We start from the raw sequence: 17071 nt of genomic DNA on the forward strand, positions 1-17071 counted from the left end.
AATACCATCCGCCCGGGAAAACTAATCAAGAAGCTGACAGACCTCGGCGTCCCAACTCCAACCTGCAACTGGATTCTGGACTTTCTGACAGAAAGACCCCAGGTGGTGAGAATGGGAGGACGGGTGTCCACCGAGCTCACAGTCAGCACAGGATCCCCACAGGGCTGCTGCCTGAGCCCCAAACTATTCACCCTGTACACCCATGACTGCACCTCCACCCAGGACAACACCATCCTCATCAATACGCCCGATGACACCACCGTCCTGGGGCTCATCAAGGAGGCGGGATGAGTCGGGCTACAGGACCCTGGTGAACAACATCCTGGTCTATGGAGAGGAGAACGACCTCATCCTCAACACAAACAAGACCAAGGAAATAATACTGGACTTCAGGAAGAACCTCCCCTCTACAGCCTCTCATCATCAAAGGGACTGAGGTGGAGAGGGCTGACGTACAGATTCCTGGGAATGCAGGTGACATCTGACCTGAGCTGGACTCTTCACACCACAGCCACGGTGAAAAAGGCCCAGAAAAGGCTTTATTTCATCAGGATGCTCAGGAAAGCTGGTCTGAACCATCGCCCTCTCACCCAGGCATATAGAGGACTGATAGAGCATCCTCACAAGAGGCATCACTGTGTGGTATGGAAACACCACACAGGCAGAGAGGAAGGCTCTGCAAAGAGTCATAAGGACCGCGGAGAGGATCACAGGGACACAACTTCCATCCATGGACTCTATGTATGTGCAGTGCTGTCGGAAAAGAGCAGAGGGAATCATTGGAGACTCACTTCATCCAGCTCACTCTCTGCTCAGACACAAACACTGCACATCCAACCTGAGACACAGCAGAGCGGACAGCATCGTCACCCATAGGACACGCTTCTTCAACAGCTTCTTCCCTGCCACAGTCAGACTGATGGCACAACACAACTACTGAGGAAGAGGCACTCCTTGAAACTGTGAAAAATGTGCAACACTACAATCAGTGCAATAGCCCCACACAACCTTCCCCCAACATCTGAACATGTGCGATATCCCCATATCACTGTCCCCTCCCCCTCCTTCTTTCCTTTTACAAGCCAGGTACAGCACTAGCCTACTTACATACTTATTACTGTTTATACTGTAAATATTGCATACACACACATTACCACACTATGTACAGTGTGTTTTTTGTATGGTGTTTTTTGAGATATGTTTCATATTTCTATTATTGTTACTGTTACTGTTATTATAGTGTGTTGTTTTGTACCTCTTGACTCGGAGAACCCTGCAAAAATAATTCCGATGTGTCTGGACTGCTGGTCTAGGCACAGATGGCAAATCTGTGTACCTGGTTGGCGGGTTGTTGATCCCCGCTATGTGTGATCCTAACACAATGACAGGAGGATGCTCTTCATCTCGTACTCTTCCTCCTCAGCATGAGCGAGCGGCCGAAGGTCCACGTCTTCCTGGGGGCTCCTCCGGCCTCCTGCGGCCCGGAAGAGGAGTGGGCAGCTGGGCCGGAGGGCCCACAGCGCCCCCCTCAGGGCTGGAGACACCTGGAGCTCACCTGGCAGGGCGGACGCTTGAGGCCTGCCTCCCGTGAGGCGTTCAGGGACCCCGAGGGTCAGTTCATCAAATCATTGTCTTGACTGAGAAGTCGATTCAAGTGCATTGTAATAATTGCAAATAATAAATTCCGGCTTTTCTGATTTTATTTAAATGTCTTTAACTAACTATTCGTTGTTTTAATAGCCCAACATGTATTTTCTTCAGGGTTTGATTTGGTAAACACTTTAAAGTAGATCAATAAAATCAACCCACATGTTTCTCTGATTCAACAGAAAACCTTTTGGGCTTTTGGACTGACGATAGGAATATTAAATATATATATAATATAGATATAATATACATATATATATATAAGATATACATTATATATATTATAGATATATATTATATATAATCTATATATTATATATACTATATATATAATACATATATATTATATATATTATATAGATATATATTATACATATATATATATATATATATATATATATATATATATATATATATTATATATATATATTCTGATGAAACCAGCTGGTCGGAGCCCGGCTAGCTGTTCCCTCTGTACCAGTCTTTATGCTCAGCTAACTTCAGCTTCATGTTTACTGTGCGAACATGAACGTGACTTTAATCTGAACAGCCAACTCTTATCAAGAAGCAAAGAAATGTGTATTTTTGTGTATCTTTGTGTTTTTTCAACATGAAGTTAAAAACTAAAATAACTAGTTTGTATTTCCGACGCAGCGGGAGACCTCCTGACGGAGGAGCGATCCGGCCGAGAGAACCAGGAAGCCGATCGGCGCTCGTCGAGGTCACGCATCCAGAAACCCGACAGCGATCGGGATGACTCCGCCCCTCAAGCGGATTGGACCACAGAGGCGTCATCTGGCCGTGAATTTAACGCCAGTCAGGAAGACCGATGTTCGGCTTCGGTCCTCGAGTATCTGGACTGCTGTTTCCCTGCAGCTCCACCCGAACCGGGAAAACCAGAACCAGAGCCTCCGCACCGCCCTCCGTCCGCTCCTCTGTCCGCCCAGACTCAGTACCTCACCACCTGGACTCTGAGTCAGGCATTAATCCTGAAGGGAAGGAGTGGCGTCCAATCAGCAAGCAGCCCTGAGAAAACCCCGCCTCCTCAAACCCCACCCAAGAACACCCAAACGCCTCCGTCCGCCTCCTCCAGCACGCCGGAGCTCTTCAGTCCCGTGACCCCGTCACCTGGGGCTTCCGCCGCCCCGCGGGCTCAGGAAGGGGGCGTCGTGGTCGAGGCCACGGCGGAGGGGCTGCTGTGCTCCCAGGAAGCCAGGACCCCCCGGGATGCTTCTCAAGCCCCCGATTTCAAGAAAGCTAGAATCTCAGTACAGCTCAGGACCGAAGAGTCCGCCGCCGGCACCACCAGAACCACCACAGCCGGGCTCCGGGGTACCACCACACTTCTGATCCGGTGTGACAAGCGGGGGGGTCGGCACTCGGTTCTGGTGGCGGTGGTTCACCCGTGTCACCTGAAGGAGGTGAAGGTGAGTGGAGACGATACGCCTCATACAACTGGTTCCTGTAGAGCACCAGAGGGTCTGACTCACCGGTTCTGCATCACGTCTGCTGGATTTGATTTGTTGGACGGAAGGTGAAGTCCGGGCCGGCCGCAGGAACGTCCGTCCCTCTGGCGTCCATCGTGGTGACGGACCAATCGGGCGCTGAGATGAAGGTGGTGCTGTGGCGGCGGGCGGCGTTCTGGGCGCTGACCGTGAGTCCTGGAGACGTTCTGCTCATCACAGGTACAAACATGTGGAAGGGGTGGCCTTGGGTCTGAAGAGGGTCTGAAGAGGTTCTGAAGGGGTCTGAGGGAGTCTGAAGTGGGGGTGTCTGAAGTGGTTTTGAAGTGGGTCTCAAGATCCTTTACCAGGTTACACAGCAACCAGCTCTCTAGTCCCTATTCTGCTCATATCACTGTGAAGCAGCCAGAGGAAGTAGACCTGACGTAGACATGACATAGACCTGACGTAGACCTGATGTTGACCTGATGTTGACCTGATGTAGACCTGATGTTGACCTGATGTTGACCTGACTTAGACCTGATGTTGACCTGACGTAGACCTGATGTTGACGTGATGTTGACCTGACGTAGCCCTGACGTAGACATGACGTAGACCTGACGTAGGCCTGATGTTGACCTGACGTTGACCTGATCTTGACCTGACGTAGACCTTATGTTGACCTGACGTAGACCTGATGTTGACCTGATGTAGGCCTGATGTTGACCTGACGTTGACCTGATGTAGACCTGATGTTGACCTGACTTAGACCTGATGTTGACCTGACTTAGACCTGATGTTGACCTGACGTAGACCTGATGTTGACGTGATGTTGACCTGACGTAGACATGACGTAGACCTTATGTTGACCTGATGTTGACCTGACGTAGACATGACGTAGGCCTGATGTTGACCTGACGTTGACCTGATGTTGATCTGACTTTGACCTGATGTTGACCTGATGTTGACCTGACGTAGACCTGATGTTGACCTGACTTAGACCTGATGTTGACCTGATGTTGACCTGACTTAGACCTGATGTTGACCTGACGTAGACCTGACGTTGACCTGATGTTGACCTGACGTAGACCTGATGTTGACCTGACGTAGACCTGATGTTGACCTGATGTTGACCTGACTTAGACCTGATGTTGACCTGATGTTGACCTGACTTAGACCTGATGTTGACCTGACGTAGACCTGATGTTGACCTGACTTAGACCTGATGTTGACCTGATGTTGACCTGACGTAGACCTGATGTTGACCTGATGTTGACCTGATGTTGACCTGACGTAGACCTGATGTTGACCTGATGTTGACCTGACGTAGACCTGATGTTGACCTGATGTTGACCTGACTTAGACCTGATGTTGACCTGACGTAGACCTGATGTTGACCTGATGTTGACCTGACTTTGACCTGATGTTGACCTGATGTTGACCTGATGTTGACCTGACTTTGACCTGATGTTGACCTGATGTTGACCTGATGTTGACCTGACTTTGACCTGATGTTGACCTGATGTTGACCTGACTTTGACCTGATGTTGACCTGACTTTGACCTGATGTTGACCTGATGTTGACCTGACTTTGACCTGATGTTGACCTGATGTTGACCTGATGTTGACCTGACTTTGACCTGATGTTGACCTGATGTTGACCTGACTTTGACCTGATGTTGACCTGATGTTGACCTGACTTAGACCTGATGTTGACCTGATGTTGACCTGATGTTGACCTGATGTTGACCTGACGTAGACCTGATGTTGACCTGATGTTGACCTGACGTAGACCTGATGTTGACCTGACTTAGACCTGATGTTCAATTCAATTCAGTTTATTTGTATAGCCCAATTTCACAAATTACAAATTAGTCTCGGAGTGCTTTACAATCTGTACACATAGACATCCCTGCCCCAAAACCTCACATCGGACCAGGAAAAACTCCCAAATAACCCTTCAGGGGAAAAAAAGGGAAGAAACCTTCAGGAGAGCAACAGAGGAGGATCCCTCTCCAGGATGGACAGATGCAATGTTGACCTGATGTTGACCTGATGACCTGATGTTGACCTGACGTAGACCTGATGGCTTCATGCCAGCGCCTCCTCGGCAGCAGCTGCGTTTTTCACTTGCAAATGTCCGAATGGCCTGATTTGAGAATCAAATGTTATTTTCCTTCAGTCTGAACGAAGCTTCTGAGGTCTGATGAACTCAGGTCTGTTTAGCCCCGCCCCTCCCCCCCCGACCAATATCTGTTTAGCCACCAGCTCGTTACCTGAAACAAGTCCTGATCCAGGAGAACAGAGGTCCTCTACAGGGTGTTGTTGCCAGGGCGATGTGGTCTACAGAAACCACTTCACCTGACCTCTGAGGACCCCCACATAGACCCACACAACTGCCCCTCTTAGGCACACACACACACACACACACACACACACTTACTGTAAATATTGTGTTGTTTTTTACTTGTAAATAGTGTGTACTTGTTGCCCTTGCACATTCCTGCTGAGCATTGCCACTTTCATTTCACTGCACACCCTGTGTGTGTATGTGACAAATAAAACATCTTGAATCTTGAATCTTGAATCTTGAATCAATCACTTCAGTTTGTCAGTTTCACTTCAAGAAGTTTCAGCTCCTCATGTTTTATGTCTTTAAGACATCTTGAGGTCCAGAGAGCTGGTTGGTCTCCTCTGGTTGATCAGAGAGATGATGATGATGATGGTTGGTCTCCTCTGGTTGATCACAGATATAGTTGAGTATCATCTGCAGATCAATGGAAGTTTATGGAATGTTTCTGATCATTTTGCCCAAAGGAAGCATAAATAAGGTCAATGAGAGAGGTCCAAGGACAGAACCTTGTGGAACTCCGTGACTAACGGTGGTGGTTATCGAGGCTACTGAGGTCTAACAAGACCAGTACAGAGATGAGTCCTCTATCAGGACTAAGGTCTAACAAGACCAGTACAGAGATGAGTCCTCTATCAGCACTAAGGTCTAACAAGACCAGTACAGAGAGGAGTCCTCTATCAGCACTAAGGTCTAACAAGACCAGTACAGAGAGGAGTCCTCTATCAGCACTAAGGTCTAACTAGACCAGTACAGAGAGGAGTCCTCTATCAGGACTAAGGTCTAACAAGACCAGTACAGAGAGGAGTCCTCTATCAGCACTAAGGTCTAACAAGACCAGTACAGAGGAGTCCTCTATCAGCACTAAGGTCTAACAAGACCAGTACAGAGAGGAGTCCTCTATCAGCACTAAGGTCTAACTAGACCAGTACAGAGAGGAGTCCTCTATCAGCACTAAGGTCTAACTAGACCAGTACAGAGAGGAGTCCTCTATCAGGACTAAGGTCTAACAAGACCAGTACAGAGAGGAGTCCTCTATCAGCACTAAGGTCTAACAAGACCAGTACAGAGAGGAGTCCTCTATCAGGACTAAGGTCTACCAAGACCAGTACAGAGATGAGTCCTCTATCAGGACTAAGGTCTAACAAGACCAGTACAGAGAGGAGTCCTCTATCAGGAATCAGGTCTAACAGGACCAGTACAGAGTGAGAACTCTATCAGCCATAAGGTCTAGAGGTCTAGAGGTTAGAGATCGGTCTGTAGAGTCAACCCCTCCGGATCCAGAGCTTCTTCAGTAGAGGTTTACCTCCAGCTCCTGAGGGATTGTGGTCCACGGCCTGTTAGCAGACCCACGTTGATCTTTAATACGTATAACAGCAACAGACTCAGATCTGTGAACTGAGTCTGTTGATTGGCTGGAGGTGGTGAAGAACCACAGACATCCACCACCTCCACGGTGCTGATACCACAGAGCCGACTAGGATCCAGGCGGCTGTGAGCGACCATCGTGTGCTCGGCCTCAGACCTCCTCAGACCTCCTCAGACCTCCTCAGATCTCCTCAGATCTCCTCAGACCTCCTCAGACCTCCTCAGACCTCCCCAGACCTCCTCAGACCTCCCCAGACCTCCTCAGACCTCCCCAGACCTCCTCAGACCTCCTCAGTCCTCCCCAGACCTCCTCAGACCTCCTCAGACCTCCCCAGACCTCCTCAGACCTCCTCAGACCTCCCCAGACCTCCTCAGACCTCCTCAGATCTCCTCAGTCCTCCCCAGACCTCCTCAGATCTCCCCAGACCTCCTCAGTCCTCCCCAGACCTCCTCAGATCTCCTCAGACCTCCCCAGACCTCCTCAGACCTCCTCAGATCTCCTCAGTCCTCCCCAGATCTCCCCAGACCTCCTCAGTCCTCCTCAGATCTCCTCAGACCTCCCCAGACCTCCTCAGATCTCCCCAGACCTCCTCAGTCCTCCCCAGACCTCCTCAGATCTCCTCAGACCTCCTCAGACCTCCCCAGACCTCCTCAGATCTCCTCAGTCCTCCTCAGTCCTCCTCAGACCTCCCCAGTCCTCCTCAGACCTCCCCAGACCTCCTCAGATCTCCTCAGTCCTCCTCAGACCTCCCCAGACCTCCTCAGTCCTCCCCAGTCCTCCCCAGACCTCCTCAGACCTCCTCAGTCCTCCCCAGATCTCCTCAGACCTCCTCAGACCTCCTCAGTCCTCCCCAGACCTCCTCAGACCTCCTCAGACCTCCCCAGACCTCCTCAGTCCTCCTCAGACCTCCTCAGACCTCCTCTGCGCCCCCATCAGGACTGCAGGTGAATGAAGACCGGTGGAGAGGAGAGACGGTGCTGCAGACCACCTTCAACAGCAAGCTGCTGAACTTGGGACGGATCACGGCCTCCGCCTCCCCCCCAGGTACCGCCAAACCCGACCGCCGACCAATCGGCGGCCTCCCTCCGCCCGGGCTCTGGTCCAATCACCTCTCTGCCTGCAGCTCCTCAGCACGTCGATGGCCACGCTCTCAGCTCTCTGTGTGGCTTTCTTCGGGAGCAGCGCCCCCTGCTGGTGTCTTTGGACCTGCGCCCTCCTCAGGACCTGAGCCGCCTCCCCTACGCCACCCTGAGGTCGCTGAGGGTCAACACACTGGTCCACGTTCTGCTGCAGGTCACACACACACACATCAGCACAGGTGAGCGCAAAGCATTATGGGTAACGCACTGTATAGCCGGATGTCTACGGCGGTTCTCTTTCTCGTGAGCTCACACCAGGAGGAGCCTGGAGGAGCTTGTTGGGTCTATGTTGACCTTCTGGTTCTGGTGGTCCTCATGGGATGGATGGTTCCAGTTTGGCGCAGCGAGGCGGACTCTCGCTTCAGGTCAGCGGTTCAACTGCAGGCCGTTGTGACTGTGGAGCAGCCGCACGGCCAGCAGGGGGCGCTGGTGCTGTGGGGAGGAGCTGTGGACTGGCTGCCTCGCTTCAACAGAGACAGAGGTACACACACACACACACACACACGTGTGAAGACTTTTTCACCCGAATCACAAAAAACGTGGTCCTGCGTATCTTTCAGCGGCTGTCTGGGACTTCCAGTTCCTCCTAGTGAGGGAGGGATTGACCTTTGACCTGGCCGAGCTGCACTCCACCCCCTGGAGCTCGGTCCGGCCTGTGGACCCTGCTCACCCCCGGGCGCGCAACTTCCTTCAACCACGGCTCGGCCCAACAGGAGACGGCAGTCTGGAGCTGGACATCGACACGCTGCTTTCTCAGAAATACAGCGGTGAGTCTGAGAGCATTCCAGATTAAAAACATCGTAAAAACATTGCAACGGCTATGAATACTGTCTGGTGACCTGGAAGGACCTCAGGACTAAACTTGAACCCTGAGGGACTCCAGGAGGAAGTAAAAGCGTACTTATAATTATAAAGTAAAGGACCTAAACTTTAGTTTTCAGAAATGACAACAATAAAAAGTTTCTTTCCGTTGTCTTCCACCAGGCGACGTGGAGCTCAGAGTCCAGGTCATCGCCTTCCAGTTTGAGGACTCTTCGCCTTCCCAGAATGCACCTCAGCCGGTCCTGGACAGCTCTACCCCTCTGGATGGTATCCTGGTGGTGCTGAGCGGTGACATCACCTACACCGGCTGTGGGCGCTGCTCCGCCCAGCTCCGCACCGACGGCAACGGCATCTACTGCCCCTGTTACCCCTGCCTGCCCCACACCGCTGTACGGCGCTACTACAGGTACTACTACAGGTACTACTGCAGGTACTACTGCAGGTACTACTACAGGTACTACTACAGGTACTACTACAGGTACTACTGCAGGTACTACTACAGGTACTACTGCAGGTACTACTGCAGGTACTACTGCAGGTACTACTGCAGGTACTACTACAGGTACTACTGCAGGTACTACTACAGGTACTACTGCAGGTACTACTACAGGTACTACTGCAGGTACTACTGCAGGTACTACTGCAGGTACTACTACAGGTACTACTACAGGTACTACTACAGGTACTACTGCAGGTGCTACTGGGTGCTACTACAGGTACCACTGCAGGTACCACTGCAGGTGCTACTACAGGTGCTACTACAGGCACTACTACGGGTACCACTGCAGGTGCTACAGGCACCACTGCAGGTGCTACTACAGGTACCACTGCAGGGTGCTACTGCAGGTACTACTGCAGGTGCACTACGGGTACTACAGGCCACTGCAGGTACTACTGCAGGTGCTACTGCAGGTACTGCAGGTACTACTACAGGTGCTACTACAGGTGCTACTGGGTACTACTGCAGGTGCTACTACAGGTGCTACTACAGGTACTACTACACAGTGCTACTGCAGGTGCTACTACAGGTGCTACTGCAGGTGCTACTGCAGGTGCTACCTACAGGTACTACTACAGGTACTACTGCAGGTACTGCAGGTGCTACTGCAGGTGCTACTGCAGGTGCTACTGCAGGTGCTACTGCAGGCACCACTGCAGGTGCTACTACAGGTGCTACTGCAGGCACTACTGCAGGCACTACTGCGGGTGCTACTACAGGCTACTACAGGTGCTACTGCAGGTACCACTGGGTACTACTACAGGTACTACTGCAGGTGCTACTGCAGGTGCTACTGCGGGTGCTACTGCAGGTACTACTGCAGGTACTACTGCGGGTACTACTGCAGGCACTACTACAGGTGCTACTGCAGGTGCTACTGCAGGCACTACTGCAGGTACTACTGCAGGTACTACTGCAGGTGCTACTGCAGGCACTACTGCAGGTACTACTGCAGGTGCTACTGCAGGTACTACTGCAGGTACCACCAGGTGCTACTACAGGTGCTACTGCAGGTACTACTGCAGGTGCTACTGCAGTGCTACTACTGCAGGCACCACTGCAGGTACTACTGCAGGTACTACACTACTGCAGGTACTACTGCAGGTACCACTGCAGGTGCTACTGCAGGTGCTACTGCAGGTGCTACTGCAGGTACCACTGCAGGTGCTACTGCAGGTGCTACTGCAGGCACTACTGCAGGTGCTACCACCACTGCACCACTGCAGGTGCCACTGCAGGTACTACTGCAGGTGCTACTGCAGGGTACTGCAGGTGCCACTACAGGTACTACTGCAGGTGCCACTGCAGGTGCCACTGCAGGTACTACTCACTGGGTACTACTGCAGGTACTACTGCAGGTACCACTGCAGGCTACTACAGGCTACTGCAGGTGCTACTGCAGGTACTACTACAGGTACTACTGCAGGTACCACTGCTGGTACTAATGCAGGTACTACTGCTGGAACTACTGCAGGTACCACTGCAGGTACCACTGCAGGTACTACTGCACTGCAGGTGCCACTGCAGGTACTACTGCAGGTACTACTGCAGGTACTACTGCAGGTACTACTGCAGGTACTACTGCAGGTACTACTGCAGGTACTACTGCAGGTACTACTGCAGGTACTACTGCAGGTACTACTACTGCAGGTACTACTGCAGGTACCAGGTACTACTGCAGGTACTACTGCAGGTACTACTGCAGGTACTACTACAGGTACTACTGCAGGTACTACTACAGGTACTACTGCAGGTACTACTGCAGGTACTACTGCAGGTACTACTGCAGGTACTACTGCAGGTACTACTGCAGGTACTACTGCAGGTACTACTGCAGGTACTACTGCAGGTACTACTGCAGGTACTACTGCAGGTACTACTGCAGGTACTACTGCAGGTACTACTGCAGGTACTACTGCAGGTACATGATTAAGTGACAAAAGTGTCCAATCATGTAGCTTGATCTTTGCTGGTGGGCGGAGCTACACTCTTATGTCTTAAAATAGATCAATTCTAAAATGACATTGTGTGTGTGTGTGTGTGTGTGTGTGTGTGTGTGTGTGTGTGTGTGTGTGTGTGTGTGTGTGTGTGTGTGTGTGTGTGTGTGTGTGTTTCAGGCCAGGTGTGTTGACAGTGAGGGGGCGGGGCATCCGCCAGGTGTGTGTCCAGGTTCCTCCGGTTCCACTGCAGAAGATCCTCCAGGCGCCTCCGGATAAACTCAGCAGAAGCTCAGGTGGGACTTCCTGTCACCTCAGAGGGACTTCCTGTTATCTCAGAGGGACTTCCTGTCACCTCAGAGGGACTTCCTGTTATCTCAGAGGGACTTCCTGTCACCTCAGAGGGACTTCCTTTATTGAGGCTCAATGCTCCAGGAGGATTCTGATTGGCTCCTAAAGGTTCTGCCTCTGCTCCCTCAGCTCCGGGCTCGGAGGTGAAGAACCTCCAGGTGGCAGCGGGGAGGATCCAGACCTTCCTCGCCCTTCCAAGAAAAACCTTTGTCCTCATCGTCCGGAGCCACTTCCTGTGCGACGAGAACGGCGTCCCCATCAGTCAGGACTTCACGCTGCTGGACCTCCAGCTGTGAAGGCCCTCGGGCCGCGGCGGCTCCTGGAGATGTGGCTCCATGTGTATTAATGTGCTCTTCAGCCGGAATAAACTAAGACTCAATAATTAGCATCGCTGGCAAGCCCCGCCCCCTTTCAGGTGAACGTGACCAGCTTTGTGATATTTATTATCTTTAGAGTGTTATTGTATCTCCTCTCGTATCACATTATGTCATATAAATAACTCGGGTTTAAGTTCATTTTTATATAAACTCACCAAATTTAAAAACACAGTTTATATGTTTATTTAATATTTCTGAAAAACTTTAATTAAACATTTGTTTCCATTATTTTGAATGTTTTTTGCCTCAAAATATTTTAAAGTCAACAAAAAAGCTCATTAACAGTTTATAAAAAGTTTATAATCATCTTACAATCAGCTTATTAACATATTATAAACAACTCCAACGGCTCAGAATTAGCTCACAGTTAGCTCATAGTTAGCTCACAGTTAGCTCACATATCTGACATGCAAAACATGAACAAATCGATGTTTTAGTTTTTCATGAAGTCGTCAATGAAGAGTTAATAACTTGGCAACAGAGTCAAATGTCTTGAGAACAAACAACGTGTGAACATGACAGCAGGTCTGATCTTGGGCCTTCATTATGTGAGGAGGTCAGGAGGTCGTCTTATTTCTCTCTCGCCGTCTCTTCGGCCACGTCCATGAGGTCATCGAACAAATCTGAAACAATAACAGGAAATTAATTTAAATGTTCGTAGAGCTTTTCTTTATGAAGACATGATTGAGCAGCTGATATATATATAGAGATATATATATATAGAGAGATATTTATATATATAAATATATTTATATATATAGAGATATTTATATATATATATATATAGAGAGAGATGTATATATATAGAGAGATATTTATATATATAAATATATTTATATATATAGAGATGTATATATATATAAATATATAGAGAGATATATATATAAATATATATATAGAGATATATATATTTATATAGATATATAGAGAGAGATATATATTTATATAGATGTATATATATTTATATATATATATAGAGATATATATTTATATATAGAGATATATATATATAGAGATATATATATATTTATAGATAGATATAGATATGTTATACTATATTTACAGCAGTGGATGGTATGTTATTGATGGTAATTGCTCATCACGTACCTCCATCATTGACTTGTACACTAGACATGGCTCCTTCTCCTCCTCCTCCTCCTCCTTCTCCTCCTTCTCCTCCTCCTGCTCCCTCCAGCTCACTGAAGAGGCCGGAGAACCCAGAGGTACTGTCCTTCTCCTTGTGGTCGTCGTCCTTGTCGAAGATCTTGGAGAAGAAGCTTTCCTTCTTGTCGTCGTCTTCGTCCTTGTCTCCGCTCCCCCTCCTCTTCCTCTTATCATCGTCGTCGTCTCTGTGGAAGATCTTGGAGAAGAAGCCTCCTTTGTCCTCCTCCTCCTCCTCCTCTATGCCGAGAGCCTTCTTCACGGCGTCCTCCACCATGTCTCCTGCAGAGCAGCAGAGCATGTCAGCTCACACCCGCCACAGCGTTCACACTGCGGTGCTCCTCCTCTCTCCTGCTCCTCCCCCCCCCCTCCTCCTCCTCCTTGGACCTGCTCTACACAGAAGCCTCTCAGACCCCTAAGCTCCGCCTACTTAGACTTTCCGCCATTTAGAATTTGGTGAAAACCCCATAATTGGCGAGTTCTCCTTCCCGCTGGGTCCGATCCACACCAAACGTTGTGCGCACCATGAGTGAAGCTGTGTCGCCTATTGGGTGTCACATGTTTTGATTATCTCATTGTGTTCAGATTATATGGACCAATCAACCTCTGAGGGGCGTGTCTTGTATTTCAATGCTCATAACTTCTACACCAGGGCTGTTCAACTTCAGTAGCAAGTGGGCCGAATAAGAAAATCACGGGGGGTGTGAGGGCCGCACAGAATATTGATCAAATAATGGCTAAAAATGAAAAACAGTAATGTATATTTCCACAGGTAAACAGCCACACACGAAAATGCGTCGGTATTGTGTGGCAAAAGTGTTGCGAACAAGCTTCACTATAAACATGTTTCAAAGTGTAAATATCCGCTCAAGGCAACCAGTTGTTTCAGATCCCTTCAACCAAACTGTTCCCATGAAAACATAAGAAATGTGACTTCATGCATCAATATATAAATTACTTGGGCTGAAACTAATATCTGGTGGCGCAGCGCACAGACTGCATGTCTTTGAGTGCAGACTCCTTTTGCGTGAAAGAGATCGAAACCAGGTCGGGCGATCTTTCTATTTCTATTTTTTCTAAAATGTATTTCTTCCTCCGTGGCTGTGATGCGCTGCTCACTTATACAATCGTAATCGCCCAAATGGATATGAACGGAGGCTTGAAGATCTCCAGCAATATGTTTGTGAATGTGTGACTAATCTGGTGCGCGAGACAGAGCCCCGCTGCAGACGTGAAGAGAACACAACGCACGCGCAGGGAAACCAGTAGGTCTGAAAACCAGTAGGGGTGTAACACCGGCAACCAACACGGGTGCGGAACATAAAGATGTAACCATACAGGTTTGGTTGAGGCAACAGTGAAACTCAATGGCTCTGGGTTAGATGTCTCAATGTATAAAAGAGGCGTGTCCGTCAGTCTTATTTTTTCTTACCAAGCTAAACTGATTTGCAGGCAGTCTTGCGGGCCGTAGTTAAACTCAAACGGGCCGTAGTTGAATAGGCCTGCTCTACACTATTGGGACTAACCACTCCAAACGTGGCGTATATGTTCACAATGCTTCCTGTTACTCACACAAGAAATCTCGTGCAATTTGAAAAATAGGGGCGCTCGAATAATTTGCCAAATTTGGGCATTTTTTGCATTTTTTGCTTGAATTTGTCATGTTTTGCCGTTATACATTTTCAAGCTCCTCCCACAAAACAACTCCGATCGACTTCAACCTTGTTCAAAGATGATCTACAGGACTTAAGATCAATACTTATTAGAATAGAGACATGTCACCAAACTAGACTTTCTGTGATTTGTCATGTTATAGATTATTACTAAAACTCATCCAATGCTCCCAATAATAATCACGCATGCTGCCGATCGAGGCCTGAGCCCATGGACATGATGGCCAAGGGAAGGACACATGTTGTCCTCTGACCTCCTGTGACCTCCCCTGATGACCTCTGACCTCCTCTGATGACCTCCTGTGACCTCGTCTGACGTCCTGTGACCTCCTCTGATGTCCTGTGACCTCCTCTGACCTCCTGTGACCTCGTCTGACGTCCTGTGACCTCCTCTGATGACCTCTGACCTCCTCTGATGTCCTCTGACCTCCTGTGACCTCCTTTGACCTCCTGTGACCTCGTCTGACGTCCTGTGACCTCCTCTGATGACCTCTGACCTCCTCTGACCTCCTCCTAGTCTCGAGGCTCAACAACTCATGTAACTTGACGCATGTGTCAGATGAAGCGTCTCTCGGGGCCTCCAGCCCCTCGGTGGTGGGTCGTGGGGTCATGGGGTCGTGGGGTCATAGTCAGAAAACCTGAGCGATTCAAACTAAGCAAAATCTTGTATTGTGAAAAGCTGTTGCCGTGGCAACTCACTCTTTGCCATGAAGACAACGATGTTGTGGGGGGCTACAAATGCTCAAAACACTTTTAATCTGGTGAGAATAATCTGAAACCTCCGTGACTACAAGTTATCAAAATCTGGTTTCATTTTTCAAAGATGTTTTTCCAGCAGGATAAAATGTCTAACGTTCTCTGACGGTGGCAGACTCGGTCTCCATGAGGGGAGACAGGAGGAGCTACAAGGAGCAGCAGAGAGGAGGAGCTACAAGGAGCAGCAGAGAGGAGGAGCTACAAGGAGCAGCAGACAGGAGGAGCTACAAGGAGCAGCAGAGGAGGAGCTACAAGGAGCAGCAGAGAGGAGGAGCTACAAGGAGCAGCAGACAGGAGGAGCTACAAGGAGCAGCAGAGAGGAGGAGCTACAAGGAGCAGCAGAGAGGAGGAGCTACAAGGAGCAGCAGAGAGGAGGAGCTACAAGGAGCAGCAGACAGGAGGAGCTACAAGGAGCAGCAGAGGAGGAGCTACAAGGAGCAGCAGAGGAGGAGCTACAAGGAGCAGCAGAGAGGAGGAGCTACAAGGAGCAGCAGAGGAGGAGCTGAGGCAGCAGACAGGAGGAGCTACAGGAGCAGGAGGAGCAGCAGAGGAGGGCTACAAGGAGCAGCAGAGAGGAGGAGCTACAGACAGGAGGGCTACAGAGGCAGCAGAGGAGGAGCTACAAGGAGCAGCAGAGAGGAGGAGCTGAGGAGCAGCAGACAGGAGGAGCTACAAGGGCAGCAGAGGAGGAGCTACAGGAGGAGGGCTGAGGGCAGCAGACAGGAGGAGCTACAGGAGCAGCAGAGAGGAGGAGCTACAGGAGCAGCAGAGGAGGAGCTACAGGCAGCAGACAGGAGGGCTACAAGGGCAGCAGAGGAGGAGCTACAAGGGCAGCAGAGGAGGAGCTGAGGAGCAGCAGAGAGGAGGAGCTACAAGGAGCAGCAGAGAGGAGGAGCTACAAGGAGCAGCAGACAGGAGGAGCTACAAGGAGCAGCAGAGAGGAGGAGCTACAAGGAGCAGCAGAGAGGAGGAGCTACAAGGAGCAGCAGACAGGAGGAGCTACAAGAGGCAGCAGGAGGAGCTACAAGGAGCAGCAGAGAGGAGGAGCTACAAGGAGCAGCAGACAGGAGGTGAACATGACGTCATCTTCAGAACAATCAGAGCTTCGTACTCACCCACTTTCTCTGCAATCCATTTAGAAGTCATCTCTGTCTCTCTCTCTACCTGCCTGTCTCTCTCTCTCTACCTGCCTCTCTCTCTCTCTCTCTGTCTGTCTCTCTCTCTCTACCTCTCTGTCTCTCTCTCTCTACCTGCCTCTCTCTCTCTCTCTCTCTCTCTCTCTCTCTCTCTACCTCTCTCTCTCTCTCTACCTGCCTCTCTCTCTCTCTCTACCTCTCGCTCTCTACCTGCCTGTCTGTCTCTCTCTCTACCTGCCTGTCTCTCTCTCTCTCTCTACCTCTCTCTCTCTCTCTACCTGCCTCTCTCTCTCTCTCTCTCTACCTGTCTGTCTCTCTCTCTCTACCTCTCGCTCTCTACCTGTCTGTCTCTCTCTCTCTACCTGCCTCTCTCTCTCTCTCTCTCTCTGTCTCTCTCTCTCTCTCTCTCTCT

At 49.9% G+C, this 17071-nt stretch overlaps 2 protein-coding genes across 2 annotated transcripts in view; one reads left to right on the forward strand and one right to left on the reverse strand.

Annotated features, from left to right (window-relative positions):
- The window catches only part of shld2 (shieldin complex subunit 2), an 18431-nt gene extending 6270 nt beyond the window's left edge, over positions 1 to 12161 (forward strand). Inside the window, exons 2-11 of the mRNA XM_056436922.1 lie at positions 1424 to 1611; positions 2302 to 3074; positions 3182 to 3332; positions 7745 to 7852; positions 7932 to 8126; positions 8282 to 8428; positions 8508 to 8714; positions 8932 to 9175; positions 11386 to 11501; positions 11686 to 12161. Coding sequence (XP_056292897.1) covers positions 1425 to 1611; positions 2302 to 3074; positions 3182 to 3332; positions 7745 to 7852; positions 7932 to 8126; positions 8282 to 8428; positions 8508 to 8714; positions 8932 to 9175; positions 11386 to 11501; positions 11686 to 11852 — 2295 coding nt within the window. The 5' untranslated portion in view covers position 1424 and the 3' untranslated portion in view covers positions 11853 to 12161. The remainder of the gene's footprint in view (positions 1 to 1423; positions 1612 to 2301; positions 3075 to 3181; positions 3333 to 7744; positions 7853 to 7931; positions 8127 to 8281; positions 8429 to 8507; positions 8715 to 8931; positions 9176 to 11385; positions 11502 to 11685) is intronic.
- LOC130208046 (uncharacterized) lies at positions 12101 to 16745 on the reverse strand. Its single transcript, XM_056436923.1, has 3 exons — positions 16639 to 16745; positions 13041 to 13376; positions 12101 to 12556 (listed from the first exon to the last, which is right to left on the reverse strand). Exons 1-3 carry the CDS (start codon positions 16667 to 16669, stop codon positions 12504 to 12506), a joined length of 420 nt encoding a protein of 139 aa, XP_056292898.1. The 5' UTR covers positions 16670 to 16745; the 3' UTR covers positions 12101 to 12503.
- Between the last annotated feature and the right edge of the window lie 326 nt (positions 16746 to 17071).

This window comes from Pseudoliparis swirei, chromosome 18 (genome assembly GCF_029220125.1).
Source record: "Pseudoliparis swirei isolate HS2019 ecotype Mariana Trench chromosome 18, NWPU_hadal_v1, whole genome shotgun sequence".
Classification (NCBI taxonomy): domain Eukaryota; kingdom Metazoa; phylum Chordata; class Actinopteri; order Perciformes; family Liparidae; genus Pseudoliparis; species Pseudoliparis swirei.